Source organism: Mandrillus leucophaeus, unplaced genomic scaffold (genome assembly GCF_000951045.1).
Source record: "Mandrillus leucophaeus isolate KB7577 unplaced genomic scaffold, Mleu.le_1.0 Scaffold588, whole genome shotgun sequence".
In the NCBI taxonomy this organism is placed as follows: Eukaryota; Metazoa; Chordata; class Mammalia; order Primates; family Cercopithecidae; genus Mandrillus; species Mandrillus leucophaeus.
The window spans coordinates 386,730-411,469 of record NW_012106341.1 but is presented as its reverse complement, the minus strand read 5'-3'; the positions used below and the strand labels follow the sequence as shown (position 1 = coordinate 411,469).

Here is a 24,740-nt window from a genome sequence, read left to right as displayed (position 1 = left end):
ATTGAGTGCTTACTATGGATAATATGTTGAGTACTTTAAAAAACAAAAAAGATGAATTAGACATGGATTCTGCCTTTGAGGTCCTTATAGACATCTCAGGAAGATAGCACATATAAATAACAATAAATAAGCTGATGAGAGAGACATCGATAGAAGTGGGGGTAGAAGAGAGTCATTTTTTAAAAGCTTTCTGAAAAAGCTTTATGGAAAATGTTGCTGGATGTTGAGAGATGGGTAGAATGAGGACGTGGAGGTGGTGATGAGGAATAATACTTAACAGGAATAGTGGGCAAAATATCATGAATACAGTGTAACCATGCCGGTTACACTGTGACCATTTCCGTTTGTATTTTAGCAAAGAAGTTCTTAAGATTTGATGGGCACAGAATTCATCCTGAAGACCTTGTAAGGAGCTTGTTCAGGGTATGTGGTAGAGGAGTATCAGGAAAGAAGAATGAAAGAGTGGATAGGTGGGTATAATATTGTGATGGTTCCTGAATTCCAGGCTATGCATCTTTTCTTTATATTAGTAGAAAGTGAAGAATGATTGAAGTATGTTAATCGTGGGAATGATCTGATTGAAGTCAAACTTTAGAAAATTAATCTGCTACCAGTGTGTATAGCAGTTGGGGAAAAACAAGGTTGAAATTGGAGAGTTTTATATTGAGGTTACTGTGTTCATTCAGGGAAGAGGAAATCAGAACCTGTTCCTTGATAAGGGCGGTGAGGATGGAAGGAGTGGATGGATTCAAGCAAGAAAAAAATCTGTAAACTAATTAGAAACAAGGGTGGTGAAGCAACGACAGAAGTCTAATTATGGCTGAAAGGTGACCGTTGAAGCAGGCAATAGGGAGATTCCAAAATCGAGACACCAGGGCATGATACTCAGTTGAGGCAACTGAATATGAACTGGTGTGGTACCTGCATTTTGTTTGTATACTGAGGGGGATACCCTATTGGGGTTGTCCAGCTAGCCACTGAGAAGAGAATCAAGTCTGGAGATCAGGAGAAAGGATAGGACTGGAAATATGGATTTGAGGGTTATTGGCAATGTGGTAGGTGTTCCAACTCTAGTGTGGATGAGTTTACCAAGAGAAAGAATATAAAGAGAGCAAAAAAAAATAGAGAAGACAAACCTCAAGAAATAGGTACATTCAGGAAACAGGGGGATAATTATAAATCGGCAAAATTGTATAATGTGCTCAGAGTCCTGAGCTATGCTACTTACCTTCTGCAGAGAAGACATTTTAGCAGGTAGTGATCAGCAGGGTTAAAGATTACAGAGGGAGATGGAGACTAAAGACAAGCCATGGAAGGTGTTGGTGACTTTTAAGAATGCAGTTGTCACATAGTGAAAACAGCAGGGCTTAAGGAATGAGTCAGTGATCAGAAACTGGCAACATTTATAATGCAGTGTTAGTTTGCTAGGAAAATTCATACTTCCAATGGACCTTTTAACTGCTATTGAAGAGCTGGGAGAAAACCAAGAAAATATTGCTCATTTAACTAAAAGCAATTTCTTTGCGATCTGTCACACGTGTAATTTAAAGCAACAATGGAAGTCTTCCATTCTTCTTTTGTTCATTACTGTAACTGCCTCTACCAGAGGCAAAGGTCTCATAGGGATGTTACCTTAATCCAAAGGATTTTATTTTTATTGAGCTCATCTTAGTACATAGAAAAGCTCCTTCAAAACCCAGCTTTGTGTCAAAAAAAATGAAACATAACAGCAACCACATTTTATTGCTATTATAGATAGATTTTCTAAGAAGAAAATTGGTTGGGACAAAATTTTGCAACCATTTTATACTTATGATAAACCATCATAAACTAGTATCACCAGCTAACCAAATACAATTTTTCTCAAGGGCATAACTCCTACTTCAGCACCATTAACTGTCAACAATGGGATATGATATAATGCAGCTATTTTCAACATCTTGTTTCTTGTTATTATTGTTGTGTAGTACATCAGGCTTAATCTGTACCTGACTTTCTGTGGGGCTGCCATAGCAGTTAGTGTGTAGCAGAGCACTGGGCTAGTGCTTTGCAAATTATACAAATTTAATTCTTGTGGCAGTCTTGCAGAGTTGATATTGTTATTCCCATTGGACAATGAGAGAAGGAAGAATGAAAGAAGTGAAGTTACTTAGCAAAGATGATGCAGCTCTTAATTTTCTGGATCCTAACCTGGTTTTCTGACTCCAAAGCTTGTGCTCTTGTGTTCTGTGACTGATGATCACTCCACTCCTGTTTCTTGAACTGTCTGTACATTATGGTGCTCCAGGAGCATGGATGCTGCACTATTGATGCTGAACTATCAGGATTTTTTTTATGATTAGAGACAATATTCTCTATTTGACCGATGGATTAGTTTGGGTTGAGACATCCCTCTCCCCCCCAATCCTTAATGAAAATTTCTTTAAGATAATGAAGAAGTTGTCTTTTCAGCTTTAAGGGGATGTAGAAAAGCAAACTGGAAAAAAAAATTAAAAATCACTTGAAGGAAAAGGAAAATTTGGAACTGTAGTTTCAAATGCCAGGTAGCACTGGATACAGTAGGTTGAGTGTGGCCAGAAGTTTTTGTGAAAAAGACTTCATCCATAGGCAGGGCAGGTTCTACTCCTGTTGCTGCATGCATATCTTGTTCCATTCCACTTTGGTAGGGAAATGGATTGATGACAGTTTCTTAATACTGGGAGAGGACACAGAACAGGAGGACAGGAGTGCCAAATACGGTGAGACCTTCATCACCAGCCCAAATCTCTCTTTCTCTGCACAAGGCAGTGAGCATTTCATTTACACAGGGGCTAACACACCTCTATCTTCAACCCTTGACAATGTAACATTATCCCTAGGTCTATAAAGCATCAAGAGTTTTAACAGTCAACCTCGTCTGTTTGCCTGACCAAGATCAATCTAAATTATCACACAACGGAATTGTGTGATATATTGTAAATTAAGAAAATTTACAAATTAGAGCTAGCACTGAACTATCTGAGTCAGTGGAGTAAAGTTATATATAATCTATAGCAGTGGGTGATCTCAAGATCATTTGTAACATCGCTCTAAAAAAATTAATTTGTCTCTGTCATTATACTTGCCTTAGGCTACCATTAAAATGATCAACCTTTTCTCTGGCATATACATAACGAACCACAAAAAAGAATTAAGATTTATTGCTATTCAGTCTACTTTAGGAAATAACAGCTTGGAATATAAAAATTTTTGTAAATAAACTACACTCAAGTAGTCAGTCCATAGTTAGCCATGAGGAATTTCTTCTGGTTTATGGTAGCTCTACCAGTTTTATTTTATTGCTACTATGTTATATTTGACATGGCTCATCTGTCACTTTATAAATTTCAACTTTAAATAATCTGCTATTATTAATTTTCAGACAATAACTGTTTACATTCAAAACCAAAAGACTACATGTTATTTACTCTTAGCAGTTTCAGTATATGGAAATTCGAATATCTCACAAAGCATCCCAGCCATGGCCTTGTGCCAGCATGTTTATTGATTGAATGTTGAATGACCGTGAACAGATTTCTCTGAATTAACTACTGTAATCAAAGTACAAAAGCAAGATAACTATTATTTGTAGGAACTCAAATCTGAAAAAGAAAAAAAAAATCACAGAGTCAATAGAAAGTGTACAAAGCTGGAATGACTCCATTAACTTAATTTTTCCTAATGTAACAACAATATATTCAGGGACTAAATATCAATACTAGGACTGACATTGGACCAATATGCCTTTAAGATGATCACAGTAACATTACTTTGTCAGTCATTCAAACTATGCTTTATTAACAAGATGATTTCTCAAGAAGACAGATTGAGTCTTTACAAAAAATAAAAGTAGCAAAAATCTGTATGATAGTTTAAATTTCTTGTTTTTTGCTTTAATTGGTTCATAGTTGATCTGATAAAAAGTGAACAGATAGATCTTAATATTTAAAGTAAAAGATTTACAATTATTTCTCAGAAATGGTACATATTTGCCATTTTTGGTAGCATCTTTGTTTCACATAAACAAAAGTTTCTTTCTAACCAAAGTGGTATTGAAAGCTTGTGAAATTCATTTAAAAGTCAACTAAAAATTATATAAAGCACTGCATTTACCCTTCTGAAAGCAAAATGTTCATAAAGTAACATTTATTTGCATTAGAGGAGATATTTTAATTAAACTACTGAGAGGTTTTACATTATATATTTAATCTATATGAGTCATGTGCATATACACAGATGTATAACTGTACTACCGGAACATAATTTTCAGGATTTTAACAGGCATTATCTAGATCTTTATATGTTCTATAGATTCAATAAGAAAAAAACCCAAATAGCTGCAGTTTTAAAGGTGATGTTAGAAGTATTTCCCCCACTCATCTTTAACTGCTGTATTCTGTTGTGCACTAATCTCAATGCCTCCCTTTTTATAAGTAAAGCAATGCTTCTCTACTTGTGCATGTCTCATGAACTCTGGTTTAAGGGTGGATGTGTTACTCAAACAAGTTTATGAATTCTTGCATATAGTCAGTAGCGTTCTAGCATTACCTCCGAAATGCTGTGTTCCCCCAGGTGTCTGCCCTTAGTGCTCTTGCTTTCTTCTCCTTTCCTCTGTGAGCACTGTGTTCCCATGGGTGCAGTTGGGTAACTCCTGAATCTCTAAGTTCTGCTTCACACCCTCGCCTGAACTCTCACACAGAATTTTCAACCATATGCAAGATATCTTCTGTGGCATTCAATAGGAATCTCAGATTCAGTAATACAAAACTGAGTACATCATTTCCCAAATCTGCTCCTTGTACTGTGATCCCAAGACTGTTAATGGCATTACCATCTTTCCAGGCAGGTGAGAAATAATGGTCATCTCCCTACCTTGTTCTTTTCTCAGCTCCAATATCCAATCAGTTGCTGAGTTGTGTCTAATCTACATCTGCATTTTCTGCAGTTTCATTTTTTCATTTAATCAATTGACAAACATTTTTTGAGCTTCTTTCTACTTTTATATCATGTCTTTGGAATATGAGACAGTACCTGCTTCAAGAAGCTCACACCTAGTAAGAGAGAAAGAACTAAATAGATCATCACTGCCCAGTGTGATAATTACTAGTTTGAATTAGTCACAAGCTGCTGAAACTGAGAAGAGGTCATGGAAGCCTTCCAGAAAGAGGTGGCATGTAGGCACTGTCTGGAAAGATGAAGAGGAGATATCTAGGTAAAGAGCAAGAGAAAGCCTTCTGGGAGGCAGAAACAACAGTATGTACAAATGTCCAGAGCTGTGAAGGATCAGAGTGTGCTGTGAGAGATCTGAGTGTTTTCAAGGAGGCATAAGAGTGATTCAGGCTACAAGCTGATGAGTGCTGAGAAATGAAACGAAACGGAGGAACATTTATGAAGGGCCTGGATGCCAAACTAGGGAAGTTGGATTTCAATCTCAAAGTATTTTTCTTTCTTCTTTTCCTATGCATGGTCATATCTTTTGTCAGCAACATTGCAAAAAAGTCCTGACTATTCTCTTGCCGACCACTCTCTTGCCATTTTTTTTTCCTTCAGATTGCAGTCAGAGGTCATTTCCCCAGTGAGAACCTGTCTCTCTTCCTGATCCTTCAATGGCTTGAATTACTCACTAGATTGCTCTCAGTTCCTACAACCTCTTCTCCACTTCTGCCAAACACATTGCATGGGTCAAGCTTATGACAACTGTCCTCCTCGGTGAATTATATAGCCTTTAAAGGCCTGATTCTATGTCTCACACAGCTTGGTACATTTATGAAATAGAACACCTTGCTGTGTGCTTTGCATGTAGTAGGCCTGTGCATATCTGTTGTGTTGAGTAAAAGGAATCTTACCACATTTCTTTATGTTTCAGGGCCTTTTATGCCCATTGATGTAAAGCTGCTGTAATAATCACTAGTTTTCTTGTTGCCCTCAGCAAGTGTTCCTTACAGTCCAGTGGCTTGTAACATGCCCTGCTGCTACAAATCAGAACAATTCCCAAACAGAGTGGCATGGCTGTGTACAAACCTTCATGTGCAGTGGTGTTTTTTTGTTTTTTTGGGTTTTTTTCCTGCAGAAAATGAAAGACCTCACTTTTCCCTAGAGTAAAAGCAGGCGTAGAAAGCATGGATGCGGGTCCCTTAACAAACATTACAATTTCTAGGTTTCTTTCCTCATTTCACTGATCGGTATAGTGAAAAGGGCTTCAAATTAAGAGCCAGTAATAGGTTTTGAAGTACCATCTCTAGCTAACTGAGTGACTCTGGGTAGCATTTCTGGGCCTCAGTTTTCCCACCCGTGGAACTGGGAATTAGAGTTAATTTCTAATCTCCTTATAAACATTATTCTTTCAGCAGTATTTCCACATCAGCCTACCAATCTGGCATCTCAGTTTCAAACAACCCAAACCCATTCTCTGTTTTGTTTTGTTTTGTTTTGTTTTTTTAAATCCTTACTAATTTTAGCAGACAAGATGTCATTAGAAGAATATTGGCTAGCTTACAGAAAAATTGCAATGAAAACTAGGCTTGGGAATTTCACAGCTAGCAACACAGCACACCCCTATGCCACTCCACAGGAACAATGCAGGGAGGATGGCATTTGGTGTTTCTGGACACTTTCTGGCACTCATGTCTCTGCCAGTAATCTCTGCTTCTATGTCTTCACATTACTCCCTCCATGTTCATGGTCCTAGATGTGGGCATCTGATTGGCTGGGCCCAGGACAGGTGCTTCCACCTAACTGCTGGGAGTGGAGAAAAGGAATATCTGGATCATTTTCCTGGAGGAGTAGGCAATAGAAGAAGACATTTATTTTCACAGACACATGGACAGACATGCAGCCATCATTAAGACTGGTGTTGCCAATCGTGCCATGCCCACACCTGTAATGATCTCAGTGAGGTAAACCCTGCTTCACCATGTGCACACTTAAAACTTCAAGCACATGCTAGATCTGTTTCTTCCTGAGAAGTCAGTTTTTCTCGGATTTAGACCACTTTTTCCATTACCTTTTATTATGCTTTATTTTGTCTTCAACAACACAATTTTCTGGATTTTCTGGTGTAAACTAAGAACTGCAGTTATAGCTCTGACCACTCAAAGTGTCATTTTAGGGTGAGGAGACAGGCAGAGTGGGCGGCTCACTCATCTGGCTCATCATTCACTTGCAGACATGTAGCAATAGTTTGGAATCAGGAATTCTCTCTGGCCATAAACAAAACAGATCTTATATATGAAAAACACAGTTGAGAAAAATAATTGTAAGGGCATTCTACCTATCTAAGCCTCCACATAATCTAAGTTCTCATCATTGGAATAAATTAGGTGTCTAGAAGATTACATATAAGACCAAGTCACCTTAGTCTTAGTCTCATGCAAAATAATATTCACCAAATTGCCAGCAACTTAAACTCTGTTTCTGCCTTTTTTGGGGCAACCTAATGTGTGAATATTGTTCGTTATGATACTTAGAGTGTCCTGTACTAGTCCCTATGTTAGAAATGTGTTGCAAAAATTAAATCAGAGGAAAAGTTAGTCTCTCTTTAAAACTATGAAGTTTCCTCTCATATGAGAGCTGTGTGAGTTAGCCTGTTGTCTTCTTCACGTGGCACCGGATGTGGTGCTAGTCACAGCGACTGTCTTGGTCTTTGTAGTTGTTACTTTTATTTATCTTCTTTCATTTCTGGTTGTTTATTTTCTAAGCCTCTCCCCTTTTATTTTGAAAGCAGAGACAAAGAGGGAAGGGAAGTAGAGGGAGATGCTTAGATAGAGGCTGGAAGCCAAATAGCCACCCAGATGAACAGAGGTAACCCCAGCAGAGGAATGGCTGCGTTCACCACAGCAGCGGGATTGGCAGTGGGTATCAGACACCTTGTCATCCCAAATCCTCTCTTAACCAGTGGCAGTCTAGTCTGTCTCGGTGGCTGCCTGCCTAGTTGGTCTAAATGTGGTTTAAAACAACATCATCAATATTAAAGCCTTTCACACCTCTCCATTCATGTATTTATATGAACTGTTTTATCTCCAACATAAAAATAACATGTGGGACATCAACTACTGGAAAGAAAACAAGAAAACAATGAGACATCGGTCAGTAATGTCATCCATCCACCTTGGATTATTGTGAATAGTGTGAGCTGTTAACTATCCAAATTATATTCAAATATTTCATCACCTGCTTAATCAAGCTGCAAAATAAGGAGTTAGACCACTTCAACTCCAGTGATTTGATTATGTGATAAAGAGACTGGTGCATAAACATCAATCCTGGGAAATTAATTCATGAAAATTAGCTGGAGATACCCCCAGAGGCCTGTTTTGTATCTATTTTTGCATAAAATGTTGAACTGACTACTTACTGAGGGTGTCTTGGGGGGACTAGAATGATTATGCATGATTCTGTAGTTATCGAGAGAGAAGCATGAAGAGGCTATGAAGTGACCTGAAAATGCATTCTGATTAAAGCTAAGTCTTGAACAGGAAAATTGCTTTGAAATCATTAAAGTTAAAATTGTTGGTAATGAAGGAAAACACTTGTCCTAGAATGAGGCCTTTGAAAGAGAGAGTCTCATTTTGAATGTCTTCCAAACCATAGGGTCTTGCTTTTAAATTGCAAAATATTACATTGTATAAACCTATCACATTATCTCACTTTGAAATTAATGAAAGATTAGGAGAATGTTCTAGATAAAAATCTGGAAAGGGATGTCATAGGTGAAGATCTGTCCTTAGGGGAGTGAAGTCAGCAGCATCCTTTAGAGCTAACTTAGATGAATCTGCTCAGTGGAGCCTTTTCAAGGCTTGGCCACAACCTCTACTCTCAGGGTACTTGGCTCCTTTGTATATCTAGCATGCCAGGTTGTAGTTCAAAACTTTGTTTAAACATCTGTCTTTCCCACCAGATCATGAGGTCCTAAGTGACAGGGATCATGTTTATTACCTTCTGTATACTTCCAGCATCTAGTAGGGTGCCAATCCCACCTAGGATTGAGCCTATATCTCTGATTACATTTATTATCTTTGGTACATATTCACCTTTGCTTATATTTAAAGATGTTAATATCGCATCTGAAACTAGGAAACTTATACTATAGAATTCAGACTTTTCAGCTGTTGGAAAGGTGATATCAGTATCTATAAACAGCATATTTAAACTATGTCTATGCCATATGTAACATAATACCCCCAGCAGAGGCTGGGGTGGCTTCTAGAATCAAGCACATTAATATTTCTGCAGCCAGAAGTATGAATTGGCATACTCTATGGGATAAATAGACTATAATTTTATAGCAGCTCAAGTCAGGTCAGATTTTGCTACCAGAAGGTTACAAAAAACTTCATATTTCTGGAACTCTTTTGATTTTAGAATTGCTAGTAAGGTCTGTGGACCTGTATTACATCTTCAGGAAGGAAAGAGTTCTTTTCTACAGGAAATATTCCTAGGTGCAAGGGCCATTACTCTTCTGAGTTCAAGGAGGAGGAAGAAAATGATGCTGGGTCTTTCTGCACAGTGATACGCTTCCAGAACTATCACTACTACTAGGGTTTCGCAGGATGGTAATACCAGAGGGGGCAATCTCAGTAGCTCATTTCCCACAAAGAAAGGTCACCCATTGTGCCACCCCTGACTCTGTGCCTTTTACTTTATCTGCTGCTCCTTCCTCCCTGTACTAACCTGTCTATCCATTTTTTCCAGAGCCTCCCTTCTCCACTCCTCCATTGCTTTCTCTCTGTATTTTTTTTTCTTTTATCCTTTTTGGCTCACTAAAGCTTAGAGCTTAGGAGTTTTGAGGCTCTTCTTGTTTGCCTTCAGCATAATTCTTTGGCACATGATATTCACATACCTCATTCACCTAAACAACCAAAGCTTTGCTCTTATCAGGTTGTCTTTGAGTGCATATCAGTCAGTGCTTACGTGGAATGGAAGCATTCTGTGTGCATGCCTTTGTTTATTAGGAGTTGTGTTTATCTGTTCTGTATGCTGTGTCGATAAGCATCGTGGGAATGTGTAAGTGGATAATAGGCTAATACTGTTCTCTGTATGAACCTAGTCTCCTGTATCCAAAAATGTTGGTGAAAAAATTCAAGTATGGATATGTTAATCCATGTTTTAAAATAAAGTAGGTAGCATGATTGATATGCTTTAGTCTTTTTAAAAAGTATCTTTTTGATCATTTTTAACAGTGCAATTGCTCATTTTTCTATGTGACATTTGGTCTTGCATGCCTTTATTTCTAATTCTGTTTGATTTACTTAAACCGTGCATCTGCTTTGCTAGTATCCACAAGAAATCTCAATGTTATGCTATTTATTAAAGGAATCATTTTGTTGTTCTCACTTTTTCTTAGTCTCTTAGATTGCTTTTAAAGTTGTGCCTTTATTATGGTTGTTATTGTTCATGTGTAATGTTGACATGAGCAAAAACTGGTGACCAGAGAGGTGGGATCAGGAAAGCAGTGTCTCTGTACAGTCAGAACATCCACCTGCACTTGTGGCATCATGTTGAATGCATGACATCACAGTAGAAGCTGCAAGTGAAGTCCTGTGCTTCTTGTTAGTGACCTTGCTCTCTCTTTGACACTCACAGCCCTGGTCTCAGCAGTGACTATAAGGGCAACATCCCCCTTTGTGGTACCCAATCCAGAAAGAATTGGGGCATGTTGTCAGTGCAGTACCAGGAAGTATACTAGGGAATTCCATATTCTACCTTTTAAAAACACTTTTGAGACTGTGTCACAGTTCTTTGTAGGGATAGATTGCTGTCAGTCCATTGTGGTATATCATCAGTGATTATGGAAGCCCTCCTGTTACTTAATACTGTTTTCTAAAGAACTATGAATGTTTCCATTAATGTAGGTTAAGGAATTTCCTTGATGCCCAGATAATAAAATACAGCATTTACAAACAAGCTTTCCTCCTTAATTCACGCATTCAGTAAATACTTATTGCTGACAGGTAGTTCCCAATCTTGTTCAAAACACCGTGCTAATTTATAATATAGAAAAGGTGAGCTAGAACCTCTGCCTGTCCCATCAAAGACGTTATAGGGTCTAGAGTAAAAATCAGGGGTTGGTGAACAATGGCCCTCAGGCCAAATACAGCTTGTTGCCTGTTTTTGTAAATCAAGCTTCATTGGAACAAATGTTATATTCACTTACATATTGTCCATGCCTGTTTTGTGCTGCAGGTACAGAGTTGAGTAGTTTCAACAGAGATCATATGGCCTGTAAGCCTGAACTATTTACTCTCTGACCCTTTAGAGAAAATGTTTGCTGACCCTTGCTATAGTGATGGAAACAAATTATTACATAACATCACAGAAGAAGCAGTACCTTATAGTGGGAGCAGCGTGAATTTTGAATCATGCCTATTTCAAATCTTGCTTCTATCATTTACTAGCCTTACAGCCATCAGCATGTTACTTAGTAATTCTGAGCTTTTTTTTTTTTTTTTTTTTGCAAAATGCATTTAGTAATATCTATACTGCAGGTTTAATTTTAGTAGTAAGAGAGGTTATATATGTAAGGCCCTCAGAGTATAGCAATAGTCAATAAATGTTCACTTGTCAAAATAATGGGATGACACATAAGGAGGAAGACTGTATATCCTAGAGCCACCTTGGTTTACACCTACTGTCCCAGTTTAATTATTAATAACCCCCTTCACTCTTAAATGTCCTAATTTGGGTAATAAATTGCATGGTCACACTATGCTTAGGGAATTTCTTAAAGCTTCATTTGTGATCATCTTATTTTGATGAGGTACTAAATTTGTTTTAAAAATGTAAGTTTTATTTAAAACCTATTTTAAAGCTGTAAGTACTATGATAAGAAAGTAAATTACTTTGTATTGGTCATTGCTGACCTAACCACACGAATGTTTTGGTTCTTATATTATTAAATTTTGTTCCTTTAAGCAAGAAACATTTATTAACCCAATAATAATGTTTTCAAAATCTCATTAAGAAGACTTAGAAATAACAAAACCAGTGAGAAGAAAATTGGTTTTCGGATGTGACAACCTGGTAGTAAGAAGCCCAGGAGGAGTGGGTTCTGCCTTTGATGAAATACGGGTGCATTTGGGGAGAGAAAAACTGGGAGAACTGAGCCTGTTTTTTTGAGCCTAATAAAGGATGTAGCCACTACTGTGCTCATTTTGTTCATTTGAATTAAGTTGGGGCCCGAACCATTGGTTTTCCCTTTAAACAAGGACCTGAAGATAGGGATCACTGGCAGATAAGTTATGGTCCAAAAGGGATCACCACTTTTAATGATACCTCACTAGCCTTATACTCACCACTAGCCTTATACATGCTGAGAGAAAACACTGGATGATAGCTGTATAATCCTCTGGATCCAAAGGTGGGAGGTCAAGAAGATAAGAGATGTGCTACTTTATAAAAAATGTATTTAACTCAAATATATTGATCTTCATATTGGGAAGAACTGGATATTGGGGAGACGCTACACCAGGCTTCGATTCCTTGGTCAGGAACAAATGGATATGAATTGGAGTGGCTGGGATGGAAGAGTCAGGACTGAATTGGGTCTTGCAAGAGGGATCCAGGGATCTAAGGAAGAGGATTACAAACTGAAAGGACAATCAGAAGCAGGCAGATAGATATGGTATGTCCTGTTGTGGGTGCTCTGGAGAGGCCCTGAGAGTAGAGTACTTGTACTGAGAAATCATGAAGATGAGTTTGGAAGGATGTGACTGTGAAGGACCTTTGATGTCAGATTGGAGAGCTGACATTTCTTTAAGCATTAAGAAATCAGTACTTATGTTAGAACAACATTTCAAATTTTGGATATTGTTTCAGTTTGTTTTGACATTCGAACATAATTATAGGTAATTTAATATTGTAGAATAAATATCATCTGACTGCTGCTTTGTTTATTTGGAAATTTCTCTCTCACGCTGCTAAGTAAATTCATCAAAATATTTTATTTGCTAAAAGTACAGATTGTTTTTCCTGCATACAAAATATTTTAATCAAATGGATTTAAAAGTTTTGTGCTTCACCTCATTCCTCACACCTCACATTGATCATCTTCTGACCCTGGCTCTAGTTCTGACATGGTTTGGCTGTGTCCCCACCCAAATCATATCTTGAATTATACTTCTCATAATCCCCATGTGTCATGGGAGGGACCTGGTGGGAGGTATTTGAATCATGGAGGTGGTTTCCCTCATGCTGTTCTCATGATAGTGACTGAGTTCTCATGAGATCTGGTGGTTTTATAAGGGGCTTTCCCCCTTTTGCTTGACACTTCTCCTTGCTGTCACCATGTGAAGAAGGACATGCTTGCTTCCCCTTCTGCCATGATTGTAAGTTTCCTGAGGCCTCTCCAGTCATGCTGAACTGTGAGTCAATTAAACCTCTATCCTTTATAAATTACACAGTCTCAAGTAGGTCTTTATTTGCGGCATGAGAATGGACTAATACAGTAAGTTGATACTGGGAGTGGGTTTCTGCTTAAAGATACCCCAAAAAGTAGAAGCAACTTTGGAACTAGGTAACAGGCAGAGGTTGGAACAGTTTGGAGGGCTCAGAAAAAGACAGAAAAGTGTGAGAAAGTTTAGAACTTCATAGAGACTTGGAGGGCTCAGAAGACAGGAAGATATGGGAAAGTTTGGAACTTCCTAAAGACTTGTTTAATAGCTTTGAGCAAAATACTGTTAGTGACATGGACAATAAAATCTAGGCTGAGGTGGTCTCAGATGGAGATGAGGAACTTGTTGGGAACTGGAGCAAAGATGACTTTTGTTATGCTTTAGCAAAGAGACTGGTGGCATTTTCCCCCTGTCCTAGAGATCTGTGGAACTTTAAACTTGAGAGAGATGATTTAGGGTATCTGCTGGAAGAAATTTCTAAGCAGCAAAGCATACAAGAGGTGACAGAGTATAAAGTTTGGAACACTTGCAGCCTGAAGATGTGGTAGAAAAGAAAAACTCATTTTCTTGGGAGAAAATCAACCCAGCTGCAGAAATTTGCATAAGTAATAAGAAGCCCAATGTTAATTGCCAAAACAATGAAGAAAATGTCTCCAGGGCATGTCAGAGACCATCATGGCAGTCCCTCCCATCACAGGCCTGGAGGCCTAGGAGGGAAAAATGGTTTCATGGGTTGGGCCCAGTGCCCACCTGCTCTAAGCAGCCTCAGGACATGGTGCCCTGAGTCCCAGCTCTTTTGGCTTCAGCTGTGGCTAAAAGGGGCCAAGGCACAGCATTGCTTCGGAGGGAGCCCCAAGCCTTGGCAGCTACCATGTGGTTGGGCTTGCAGGTGCATAGAAGTCAAGAACTGAGGTTTGGAAACCTCCATCTAGACTTCAGAGGATATTTGGAAATACCTGGATGTCCAGGAAGAAGTCTGCTGCAGATGGGGAGCTCTCATGAAGAACCTCTGCTAGGGCAGTGTGGAAGGGAAATGTGGGGTTGGAGCCCTCACAGAGTCCCCACTGGTGCACTGCCTAATGGAACTGTGAGAAGATGGCCACCGTCCTCCAGACCCCAAAATGGTAGATCCACTGATAGCTTGCATTGTGCACCTGGAAAAGCTGCAGACAGTCAATACCACCCCATGAAAGCAGCCAGAAGGGGAGGTGTTCCCTGCAAAGCCACAGGGACAGAGCTGCCCAAGGCCATTGGAGCTCACCTCTTGCATCAGCATGACCTGGATATGAGACATGGAGTCAAAGGAGAATCATTTTGGAACTTTAAGGTTTAATGACTACCCTACTGGATTTCAGACTTGCATGGGGCCTGTAGTCACTTTGTATTCACCAATTTCTCCCATTGGAATGGGTGTGTTTACCCAATGCCTGTACCCTTATTGTATCTAGGGTGTAACTAACTTGCTTATGATTTTACAGGCTCTTGGCAAAAGGGACTTGCCTTGTCTCAGATGAGACTTTGGGCTTAGACTTTTGGGTTAATGGTGGAATGAGTTATGACTTTGGGGGACTGTTGCAAAGACATGATTGTGTCTTGAAATGAGAGGACATGAGATTTGGGAGGGCCTGGGTGTGGAATGATATGGTTTGGCTGTGTCCCCACTTAAATCTCATCTTGAATTGTAATTCCCACAATCCCCACATGTCATGGAAGGGACCTGGTAGGAGGTAATTGGATCATGGGGTCAGTTACCCTCATGTTGTTGTTGTGATCGTGAGTGAGTCTCATGATATCTGATGGTTTTATAAAGGGCTTTTCCCCCTTTTGCTCAGCACTTCTGCTTGCTGCCGTCATGTGAAGAAGGACATGTTTGCTTCCCCTTCTGCTATGATTGTAAGTTTCCTCACAGTAACTGTGAGTCAATAAAACCTTTTTCCTTTATAAATTACCCAGTCTTGGGTATGTCTTTATTAGTTATTAGCAGCTTGAGAATAGACCAATACAAGTTCTGAACATCTTTCTTTTTTTAAAGCATCTAAACAGAAATGTATTGCTCACAGTTCTGGAGGTTAGGAAATCCAAGATTAAGGGGCTAGCAAATTCAGTGTCTGGTGAGGGCCCCTCACATAGTAGAAGTGCCTGAACATCTTTTTAAAAATGTCTTTCCTCCCACTACTGGTCTTGTTCTTCCTTATTTTCTTTCCTGTGTTTTTTCCTCTATCCCAACTCAAGGCTCTTTTGCATTTGCTTGTCCTTATCATGTCCTTGCAAGCCTTTCCCTCAAGAGAGGGTGAAACTACCTGAAGCCAAGAAATGAAAGAGTGTTCTGTAGACTATAGGTTTGTGGAAAGGGAGGGGAGGGAACCAGAGCCACACACACCTGTCCCCCTGGCATCTGAAGGAAAGGCTGGGCTCATGAAGACTGTGTCTACCAGATGCCAAAATAACTTCTCAGTGGAGCCAACTCAATCAAAGACAGGCAATTCAGTGCAAATTTAGTCCATGTGGTTCATTGGCATTGTGTGGGCGAAACAACCCATTGACTGATATCCCTGATCACTTTCCAGCCAGTAATTTTGGTGTTTCCTAAAACAGAGATTGCTAAAGTGGGAAGCAGGAATATTCAAGTAGTGAATACAATGATCCATGGGAGGCAAGAAAGAAATATCAGAACTTCTATTTGTATCTAAAATAAGAATCTAAGCCATATTAACATTTGATTTTATGGATTGTTAATAGTATATATGTAATTTTAACATAAATAATAGGGATGAATCCTCAAATTTTTTGCTGATGCATAATCAAAACAGTTTGGTGACTACTGTTCTAGATTACAAATTCCCAATCTGTGGGCTCAGTGTCCTCCCACTCTACCATAAGGGCAACAGTTATTACAAGAGTTCTATTAAGACATGTAGGGGACTTATCTTCACATTCAGTACATATTACAAATGCAATGATCTGCTCAAGGTTTTCAGGGTTCATTTAATATGCTTTTGCTATTGTGTTTTGAAATTTACTGTAAAAGTAACTTTCTTATACCTGAAAAATGTGAATACATTGAAGGAGACACAGTTACACATGGGACACAAATAAGTAAGGAGAGGGGAGAATCAAGTTCCAACAAGATGTTAGGTTAGTTGTTCAAAGTATTTAAGTTATTGGAAGAGTTATATATACTTAATCATCTCTCTTTTTCTTTAAAGCAAAAATTGTTTTGCTTTTCTCTCAACATATTTCTTTGTTCCCCTATTTTGAGGAGTAAGTATTAGGACATTTCATGGACCTGACTTCTAGCAGTGTTTTTTTTTGTTTGTTTGTTTGTTTGTTTTTGAGACAGAATCTCCTTCTGTCACTGAAGCTGGAGTGCAGTTGCGTGATCTCGGCTCACTGCAACCTCTGACTCCAGGGTTCAAGCGATTCTTCTGCCTCGGCCTCGTGGGTAGCTGGGATTATAGGCAGGTGCCACTGCATCTGTCTAATGTTTGTATTTTTAATAGAGACGGGGTTTTGCCATGTTGACCAGGCTGGTCTCGAACTCCTGACCTGAGGTGATCTGCCCACCTCGGCCTCCCAAAGTGCTGGGATAATAGGCGTGAGCCACTGCACCCGGCTGCACAGTGTTATTTTAATTCATGTGTATATTAGCTTGCTAGGGCTCTCATAACAAAATACCACAGACTGTGTGGCTTAAACAACATAAATTTATTTTCTGACAATTCTGGAACTAGAAATCCAAGATCAAGGGTTCAGTATGTTTGGTTTTTTCTACAGTCCCCCTCCTTGACTGTTGATGGCCACCTTCTTACTATGTTCTCACATGAACTTCTCTGTGTTCACATGTGCTTCTGGTGTTTCTCTGTGTGTCATAATCTCCTCTTCTCATACGATCACTAATCCAGTTGCCTTCTGACCTCATTTTTACTTAGTCATCCCTTTAAAGTTTCTGTATCCAAATACAGTCACATTCTGAGGTATTACGAGTTAGGACTTCAACATATAAACTTGAGGTAACACAATTTAGCACATAACAATGTACACTTACTTGTGATGAGTCTATTTTTTCAGGAAAGAATGTGGGACCTAGCCGTATTGAGAAGCAACTATATTAGGCCAACTATATTCTGATTTGTCAAGGACAGTCCTGATTTATTTTTATTGTCCTGACTTAATTAAACTAGCACTCCCTTGGACTGCCAGAAGTGTTTCATTTGGATGATAAATGATATGGTGATCCTGATAGAAAGCTTCTAGAAACAGAGTTTATGTATTTGAGTCTGGACTCAAAAAAATGCATTGCTGCACCTAGACTACCTCGACTATGAAATAGAGGCAGTAATAGTACTTACCCCATGGGTTATTGTGAGAATTAAATGAGTCAGTATGTGTAAGTCATTCAGAACACTGCCCTGCATAGAGTAAGCACTGAGTGTAACACTGAGTAAGCAAAGAGCAGGGGGATTGTATTTGTCAGGTGTGATGGTGAATTTTATGTGTCAGGTTGGCTGAGCCAGTGTGCCCAGATCTTTGGTCAAACATTATTCTGGATGTTTCTGTGAGGGTGCTTTTGAATGAGATTTACATTTAAATTGATTGACTTTGAATAAAGCAAGTTACTCTCTGTAATGTGGGTAAGCCTCTTCCAATCAGTTGAAGGCCTGAATAAAACAACAGGATGACTTCCCCTGAGTAAGAAGGAACATGCCAGCAGATCGTCTTCAGACCTCACCTGCAACATTGACTCTTCCTGGTTCATAAGCAGTCTGCCTTTGGACTCGAACTGCAACTTTTTCCTGGGTCTCCAGTCGGCTGACCTCCCTTGTCAGATTTTGGACTTGCCAAGCCTCCACAATCACATGCGCTAATTCCTTAAAAATAAATCTCTCTCTCTCTCTCTCTCTCTCTATATATATATATATATATATATATATATATATATGTACACACACACACATATATATATGTACACACACATCCTGTTGGTTCAGTTTCTCTGGAGAACCTACCTAATACAATCAGTATGCAAGCCAAAACTGTACCTGAAGGGTAACTTTTAATTTTTACAAAGTTCATATATTTCTGGATTTTTATCTCCTTCTATATTCACTATACTCTTTGCCTGCCTGTAGATATATCAATTTTTAAAAATGAAGATCCGTGACAAGACACTATGGAGGATGAATAGGCTCGCTCTCTCTCTATTATTCTCAGTATTAAAAAAAGAAACCCTGAATTTTGCATTCCATACCATGTTTTGAAGGAATATTGATGTTATCTGATAGAATCCTCATCATTCATCATTGTGAAGATGATTTTTTTTTCAGGAAGCAAGATTAGTAGCTTTAATAAATGTTTAAAATAAAAGAACTCTAAGATTGGTTTTGGTAAAATGAGCGTTAAAAAAATTGAATCACTATGCCCAAAACTGAGTCCAAAGCTAAGCAAGCAAGCAGATATATTGGCAAGAGTTCAGCCAAGTTAGAAGACTGGCAAATCACCCTTATGAAAAAAAAGTTAAACATCTTGAAAAGCAAATAAAGGCTTGAGGTACATCTGAGTAGCAGCTATCAAATTTTAAAAAGGGTTATTGTAGAAGAGATGGAGACCAGCTGTTTTCCAACTCTGCTGAGCTCAGATAAGAACAAAACTGGATAAAAACTGCAATATGACAGATCATTTAGATCTAGGGAAGTATTTCCTGGAAGTTAACGTAGTTGGAATGGTTATTTAGGATGTTCTGGAATACATTCAAGGGATTCTTTAAAGCTGATTAGGTTTACCTTTTCAGGATGTGAAACAAAGTGGAAACTACAGATTTAGGTTCCCCAGTTGAGTAATCAGCAGAATCACTAGGGTTAGATGGGGTGAGGAGACTTCAAAAAAACACAGACTTCATTTCTATGAAGTGATAGACGTAGCTTCCAGGATATATAGTTGAGAATAAAAGCAAGGTGCAAAAGAGAATACAGCATGTTACCTTTGGTATAAGTCTAAAAGGGAAAAAGGAACACGTATGTATGCTTATTTGCTTTTTGTCCTCTTCAAAAAGGAAACAGAAACAGCAAACCGGAAACTAATAAAATTAGTTACCTATTGGGGATGGGTGGAAGATGGGAATGGGATTTCTCTTTGTATACTTTTTGTTTTAGTTTCCTATTGCTGATAGAATAAATTCCCATAAATGTAGATCCTTACAACAACACAAATTTACTATTTTACAGTTCTGGAGGTCATAAGTCCAATATGGGTCTCATTGGGCTAAATTAAGGTGTCAACTGGGCTGCATTCCTTCTGAAAGTTCTAGAGGATAATTCATCTCCTTCCTTTCTCTAGCTTCAAGAGGCTGCCTGCATTCCTTGGCTCATGGTCCTTTTCTCCAACTTCAAAGCCAGCAGCACCACATTTTCAAATCTCTTTGAATCTGACCCTTCTGCCTCCTGCTTTCACTGTTTAGGACCCTTGTGATTACATTCAGGTCCATAAAATAATAGAGAATATTCTTGTTATCTTAAGGTCAACTGATTAGCACTCTTAATTCTTCTTTATTCTCTAACATATTCACAGCTTCTGGCAATTAAGATGTGGACATCTTTTGCCAGGACAGTGGCGGAGGAGGCATCATTCTGCCTACCACATCTTTAAAAAATAATCTTAACTTTTGAATGATGTAAATTTTTATATATTTGAAAATAAAATGGAATCAAAAATGGGTAATAAAAGCAAACTCTGAAATTGAATATAAATAGAAACAAATGAGCCTAACTCTATATTAAATGGTAACATAACTATATGGAGGAGAAAATAAAGAATTTATTCCAGGCCAGGCACAGTGGCTCATGCCTGTAATCCCAGCACTTTGGGAGGCCGAGGCCGAGGCAGGCGGATCACTAGGTCAGGAGATCGAGACTGTCCTGGCTAACACAGTGAAACCCCCTCTCTACTAAAAATACAAAATATTAGCTGGGTGTGGTGGCAGGTGCCTGTAGTCACAACTACTCAGGAGGCTGAGGCAGGAGAATGGCGTGAACCTGGGAGGCAAAGCTTGCAGTAAGCTGAGACTGTGCCACTGTACTCCAGCCTACAAGTACACCCTTAAAATGAGACATATTTTAAGGACTAAAATAATTACATAGAAATCTTAATTTGTACTCAGCAAATTTGTTGTTGGTAATAGTTGTAATGTAGTCACCTTGAAACTATTTTGAGTATATTTTAGGGAAGTATAAATGAGTAAATGTGTTAATGTTGTGGGGAGCCAGGATAATCACTGTGGAAGAAGGGAGATAAAATATGGAGTGCAGAAGGTGAGGGAGAACCTTGTGGTATTGGATTTTTTATATGTATTCCCTGAAATGGCATAGAATATTGATACCCTAGGAGCACTGAGCACACCTAGTACCAAATCTTGGTTTCTAAATAGCATTCCTTGCTAAAAGAAACCAAGGCACTTTAAAGAAATGTCTGATCTCAGGTGGAACAGGTATAAGATAAAAGGTAAGCCTGTAACAACTAGTAGTGTCAAAAAGTAAGGTAGTGCTAAAATACAGATGGAGATGTCTCCAAAGGACACATAGAGCTCCCACTGGCCAAACTTAAGACATTTGAGCATCAAACAGATAAATAAAAAGTAGTCACAGATTTTGACTTAAAAATGGACTTGTTGATATTACAGTAGAGGCAGGGTGAGAGGGAAAGCACTTTTTTTAGAGAACAATGCCAACTAATAAATGCAAAAGACAGAATACATTTGGAAAATCATTGTTTTTGTAATCCCTAATGTAATAAGTGATTCAGCAGGGTCATCAATGAATGTTAAAACAATTAGATGAAATATAGCTGGCATATAGGATATTTACATTATTATAAAATATATCACAGAGTTATTCCATTACAGAAGGAAAAAGATTTGTTTGTGATGGAGAAATCTAGTCAATATTGCCTTAAGTGATCAAACTTGGCTTCATAACAATGAGATGCACCAACATTTTGTGCCTCCTGATTTGATGGAACTTACTCTAGTCATGAGGGAAAAAAATCAAGCAATTCCAGATATAGGACATTTTACAAGGCAACTTGCCGGGACTCCAGATTAAAATAAATTAAATGTAAATCGAAGCAAAGCAATGAGCAGCAAATGCAATCTGTGACCCTTGATTAGACCTTGAGTTTTTTAAATAATGGCTATGAAAGACATCACTAGAACAATCGGAAAATTTTGAATATGGACTCTGTAATAAGTAATATTGTATCTACATTAAATATCTTGTGTATAATAATGCTATTATGTTCATATATGAAATGGTCTTAGTTCTCAGGAGATATATGATAAAGTATTCAGGGATAAATTTAGTATGATGTCAACAACTGTCAAACAGTTTAGAAGAAGTAGCTGTGTACATGTAACATATATGTACACACACATAAAATGAGGAAGAAATGAATGCAGCAAAATGTAAACACTTACTTTTGATGGAACTGTTTTTTGTGCCACACTTTCAAATTTTTTGTAGGTCTGATTTTCAAAATAACAAGTAGAAGAAAAAACCCTTTATTGAGCCCAAGGGCTTCTTGCTACCCTTCGTGCTTATTTAGTTTGTATTTCAAGTTGTTGTTAAAAGATTTTTCTTCTTCTTCTTCTTTGTAAACAATGTGTTTCTGATTATCTTTTTGGAAACCTTCCCTGACATCCAGCTCTGTCTTTGAGTCCCTAGACGATGTGATTTTTTTGAATATGTACGATAGCAAATAGAAGAGATTTCTTGAATTCATGTAATAGCAAATAGAAGAGCTTCAGTGAAAAGAATGTTTTATGTTAATCTCTGTGGAAGTCCAGTTTATAGGTAAAACATTTGAAAATGGTAAATAAAGTGGACGTATAGTATTACTTTATAACTGGCACTCAGTAAATATGTGCTAAATATGAGTGTATTTTGTAAGCTTCTAAATACCATTAAAATATCATGCGATAATAACTATAACAACAATTTTTTTAAAAGCACAGATTTCCAGGCCCTCCTTCAGACCTGTTGAAGGGCAATCTCTGAAGATAAGACCCTGATCTTCCTTTTAAACAAGTTTGCTCTGTTCTTCTGTTCGCTGAAATTGATGTCTTTAAGAAGATATAAGATGTTTAAGGGCTTCCTTCCTGTCTTTGGGCTCAGCCTTAAGTCCTCCCCCTCACCTCTTCCATCCTCGCCAATCTCTGCTCGCCTCTGCTAATGGGGATTCTTTACCATCTGCCATGATCTGTATACTTTATTATTTTTCCTCACTACCCATCCCACCTTGTTTGCTTTCTCTTGGTTTTCCACCTCTCTCCATGAGTACTAGATCCGTGTTACTCAGTGTACTCTCCATGGAGACAGCCCACCCAGTCTCACACCTAACTCCTGCTGCTCATCTAGTAGGTGGGACAATGTTTTTTACAAAATATGTATATTTTTTAGGGCTCTGTGATTTTTCCATAAAGAAAGTCTCTCGGGGATACCAGTAACTCTGTGGGAAATTCTGAGAACATACACCAGATTTATGCTTCCTGGGTCTATGCAATCAGGCTCTTGAGGATAATGGTTAAGATGGTGGACTCTGGTGTCAAACTGCTTGGTTCTAAAGACAGACTAACCACTTGGTAGCTATATGACTTTTGGCAAATTTTTTAACCTCTTTGAGCTTTGCTTTCTCGTCTGTAAAAGGGAAATATTAACAGAACCTACCTCAAATGGTTTTTGTGAGGATTAAAGGAGTTTCCATGTAATAGCACCTAGGAAAATGCTATATAAGTGCTTACTGTTTTTTTCTTTGTATTTCAATGGCTACAAAAGGTGTTTACTTTTTTTTAAAATTCATCTTCAGCTTTCCATTGAATGTTAAACCTGGATTAAATTCTGCTTTCAATATATTAATAACTATTTTTATAAAATGATTTCTTTCTTGCTTTCTTTGTGTTTCTCATGAATTCAGGTTTCCCTAGGACTTCTGCATGCCCATGCCACACATATCCTGTGGCCCCCAGAGCGCTGGCAGAAATTAGAATCTGTTCTTCCTCCAGAGCGCTTACCAGTACAGAGAGAAGAGGAATGACTGCGTGAATCTACCTGAGTTGCTGGCATTGGGATGCAAACCAATGCCTCCGAAAGGGAAAAACTTCCAACAATATGATGCTGTGTGAGAAAAATTTACAGCACATTAAGACGATCTGTATTATTAAATAAATAATTTTCAAACGTTAAATAGTATTAAATGGCACCTGATTTTGTGTTAAATTTTAGTTCCCTATTGTTTAATGCCCCCAAAATATGTAGATCTTTGAGAATATAAAAATACTGTACCCACATGTCTTAATGGGGCTAAATTTCAGATTATTTGTTACATATACTTATTCTATTGATTGTTGGGTTTTGATTTTGGTGCTTGCTGCTGAAATAAATTGAAAATTAATATTCAATAAAAATGATGTATTTGCCACTTACTGTTAAGGTAGAACAAGAAGGAACACATATTATACATATAATGATGGGAATTATATTGTGATTTGTAGTATCTACACAGTAGTAACTGCCAGTTAGGAAGAACAGTAAACAGTGATGTTAAAATAAAACAATGATTTGTCAGGTCCTGTCTTGAGTGTTTAATTCTCATTGAGCACATCCATTAATGAGGAATTTCTTACCTGTTCTGAAAATAAGGAATTAAAGTAATGGAGAACCCATTCTATTGATACTTGCATACAGTCAAGCCTTTCTTATTGGCCCTCTTTAATCCTACATTTCTGAGTGATATCATGCCTGTTCACAGTGATGGGTAAACCCATTTATCAGCATTTAGTCATACTATTTGTTTAAAAGTTCTGAGTGAAATAGAAGAAAAGACAGTCCAGATCAGCCAAGTTTGATTTTCTTCCCCTAATTATTTCTCAGTATTCACGTCTGTAATACTGAAATCACCAATTGCAAAGTTATAGTAGAATAATAGAGTCTGTAATTTGTATGGATAAGGGAGTAAATTCCCTGCATCTAAGTCTGTGTTTATGAAAGCTTCTTTTTCATCATAGCATCATCATATTCAACAAATATTGATGAGCACTTATATACTAATGTTGGTCAGAATTTTTTTCTAAAGCAGATCACTTAACATTTTTCTCTGGCTCTTCATTGCCCTTCTCAATTCTTCAGTTCAATTTTCTCTTCCCCAACTTGAACTTCGTACCCTGGCTTTTAACTGCAGTTGACCAAATACTGCTATTTCAAAGCTTGTAATTTTTTTTTTTCTTTCTTGGCAAAGTGCCTCCCTTGGAATTATTTGTAAAATGTTTAGTGCATAAAGGTATTGACCCTT

General features: G+C 38.1%; 1 protein-coding gene across 2 annotated transcripts in view; it reads left to right on the top strand.

Moving 5' to 3' along the window:
• The window catches only part of IMMP2L (IMP2 inner mitochondrial membrane peptidase-like (S. cerevisiae)), a 924,235-nt gene extending 900,221 nt beyond the window's left edge, over positions 1 to 24,014 (top strand). Inside the window, exon 6 of one of the 2 annotated variants that reach the window (XM_011999199.1) lies at positions 23,367 to 24,014. In XM_011999199.1, the coding sequence (XP_011854589.1) occupies positions 23,367 to 23,486 (120 nt within the window). In that variant the 3' untranslated portion in view covers positions 23,487 to 24,014. The remainder of the gene's footprint in view (positions 1 to 23,366) is intronic. The other variant, XM_011999200.1, reaches the window with a different exon arrangement.
• The last annotated feature ends 726 nt before the right edge of the window (positions 24,015 to 24,740 follow it).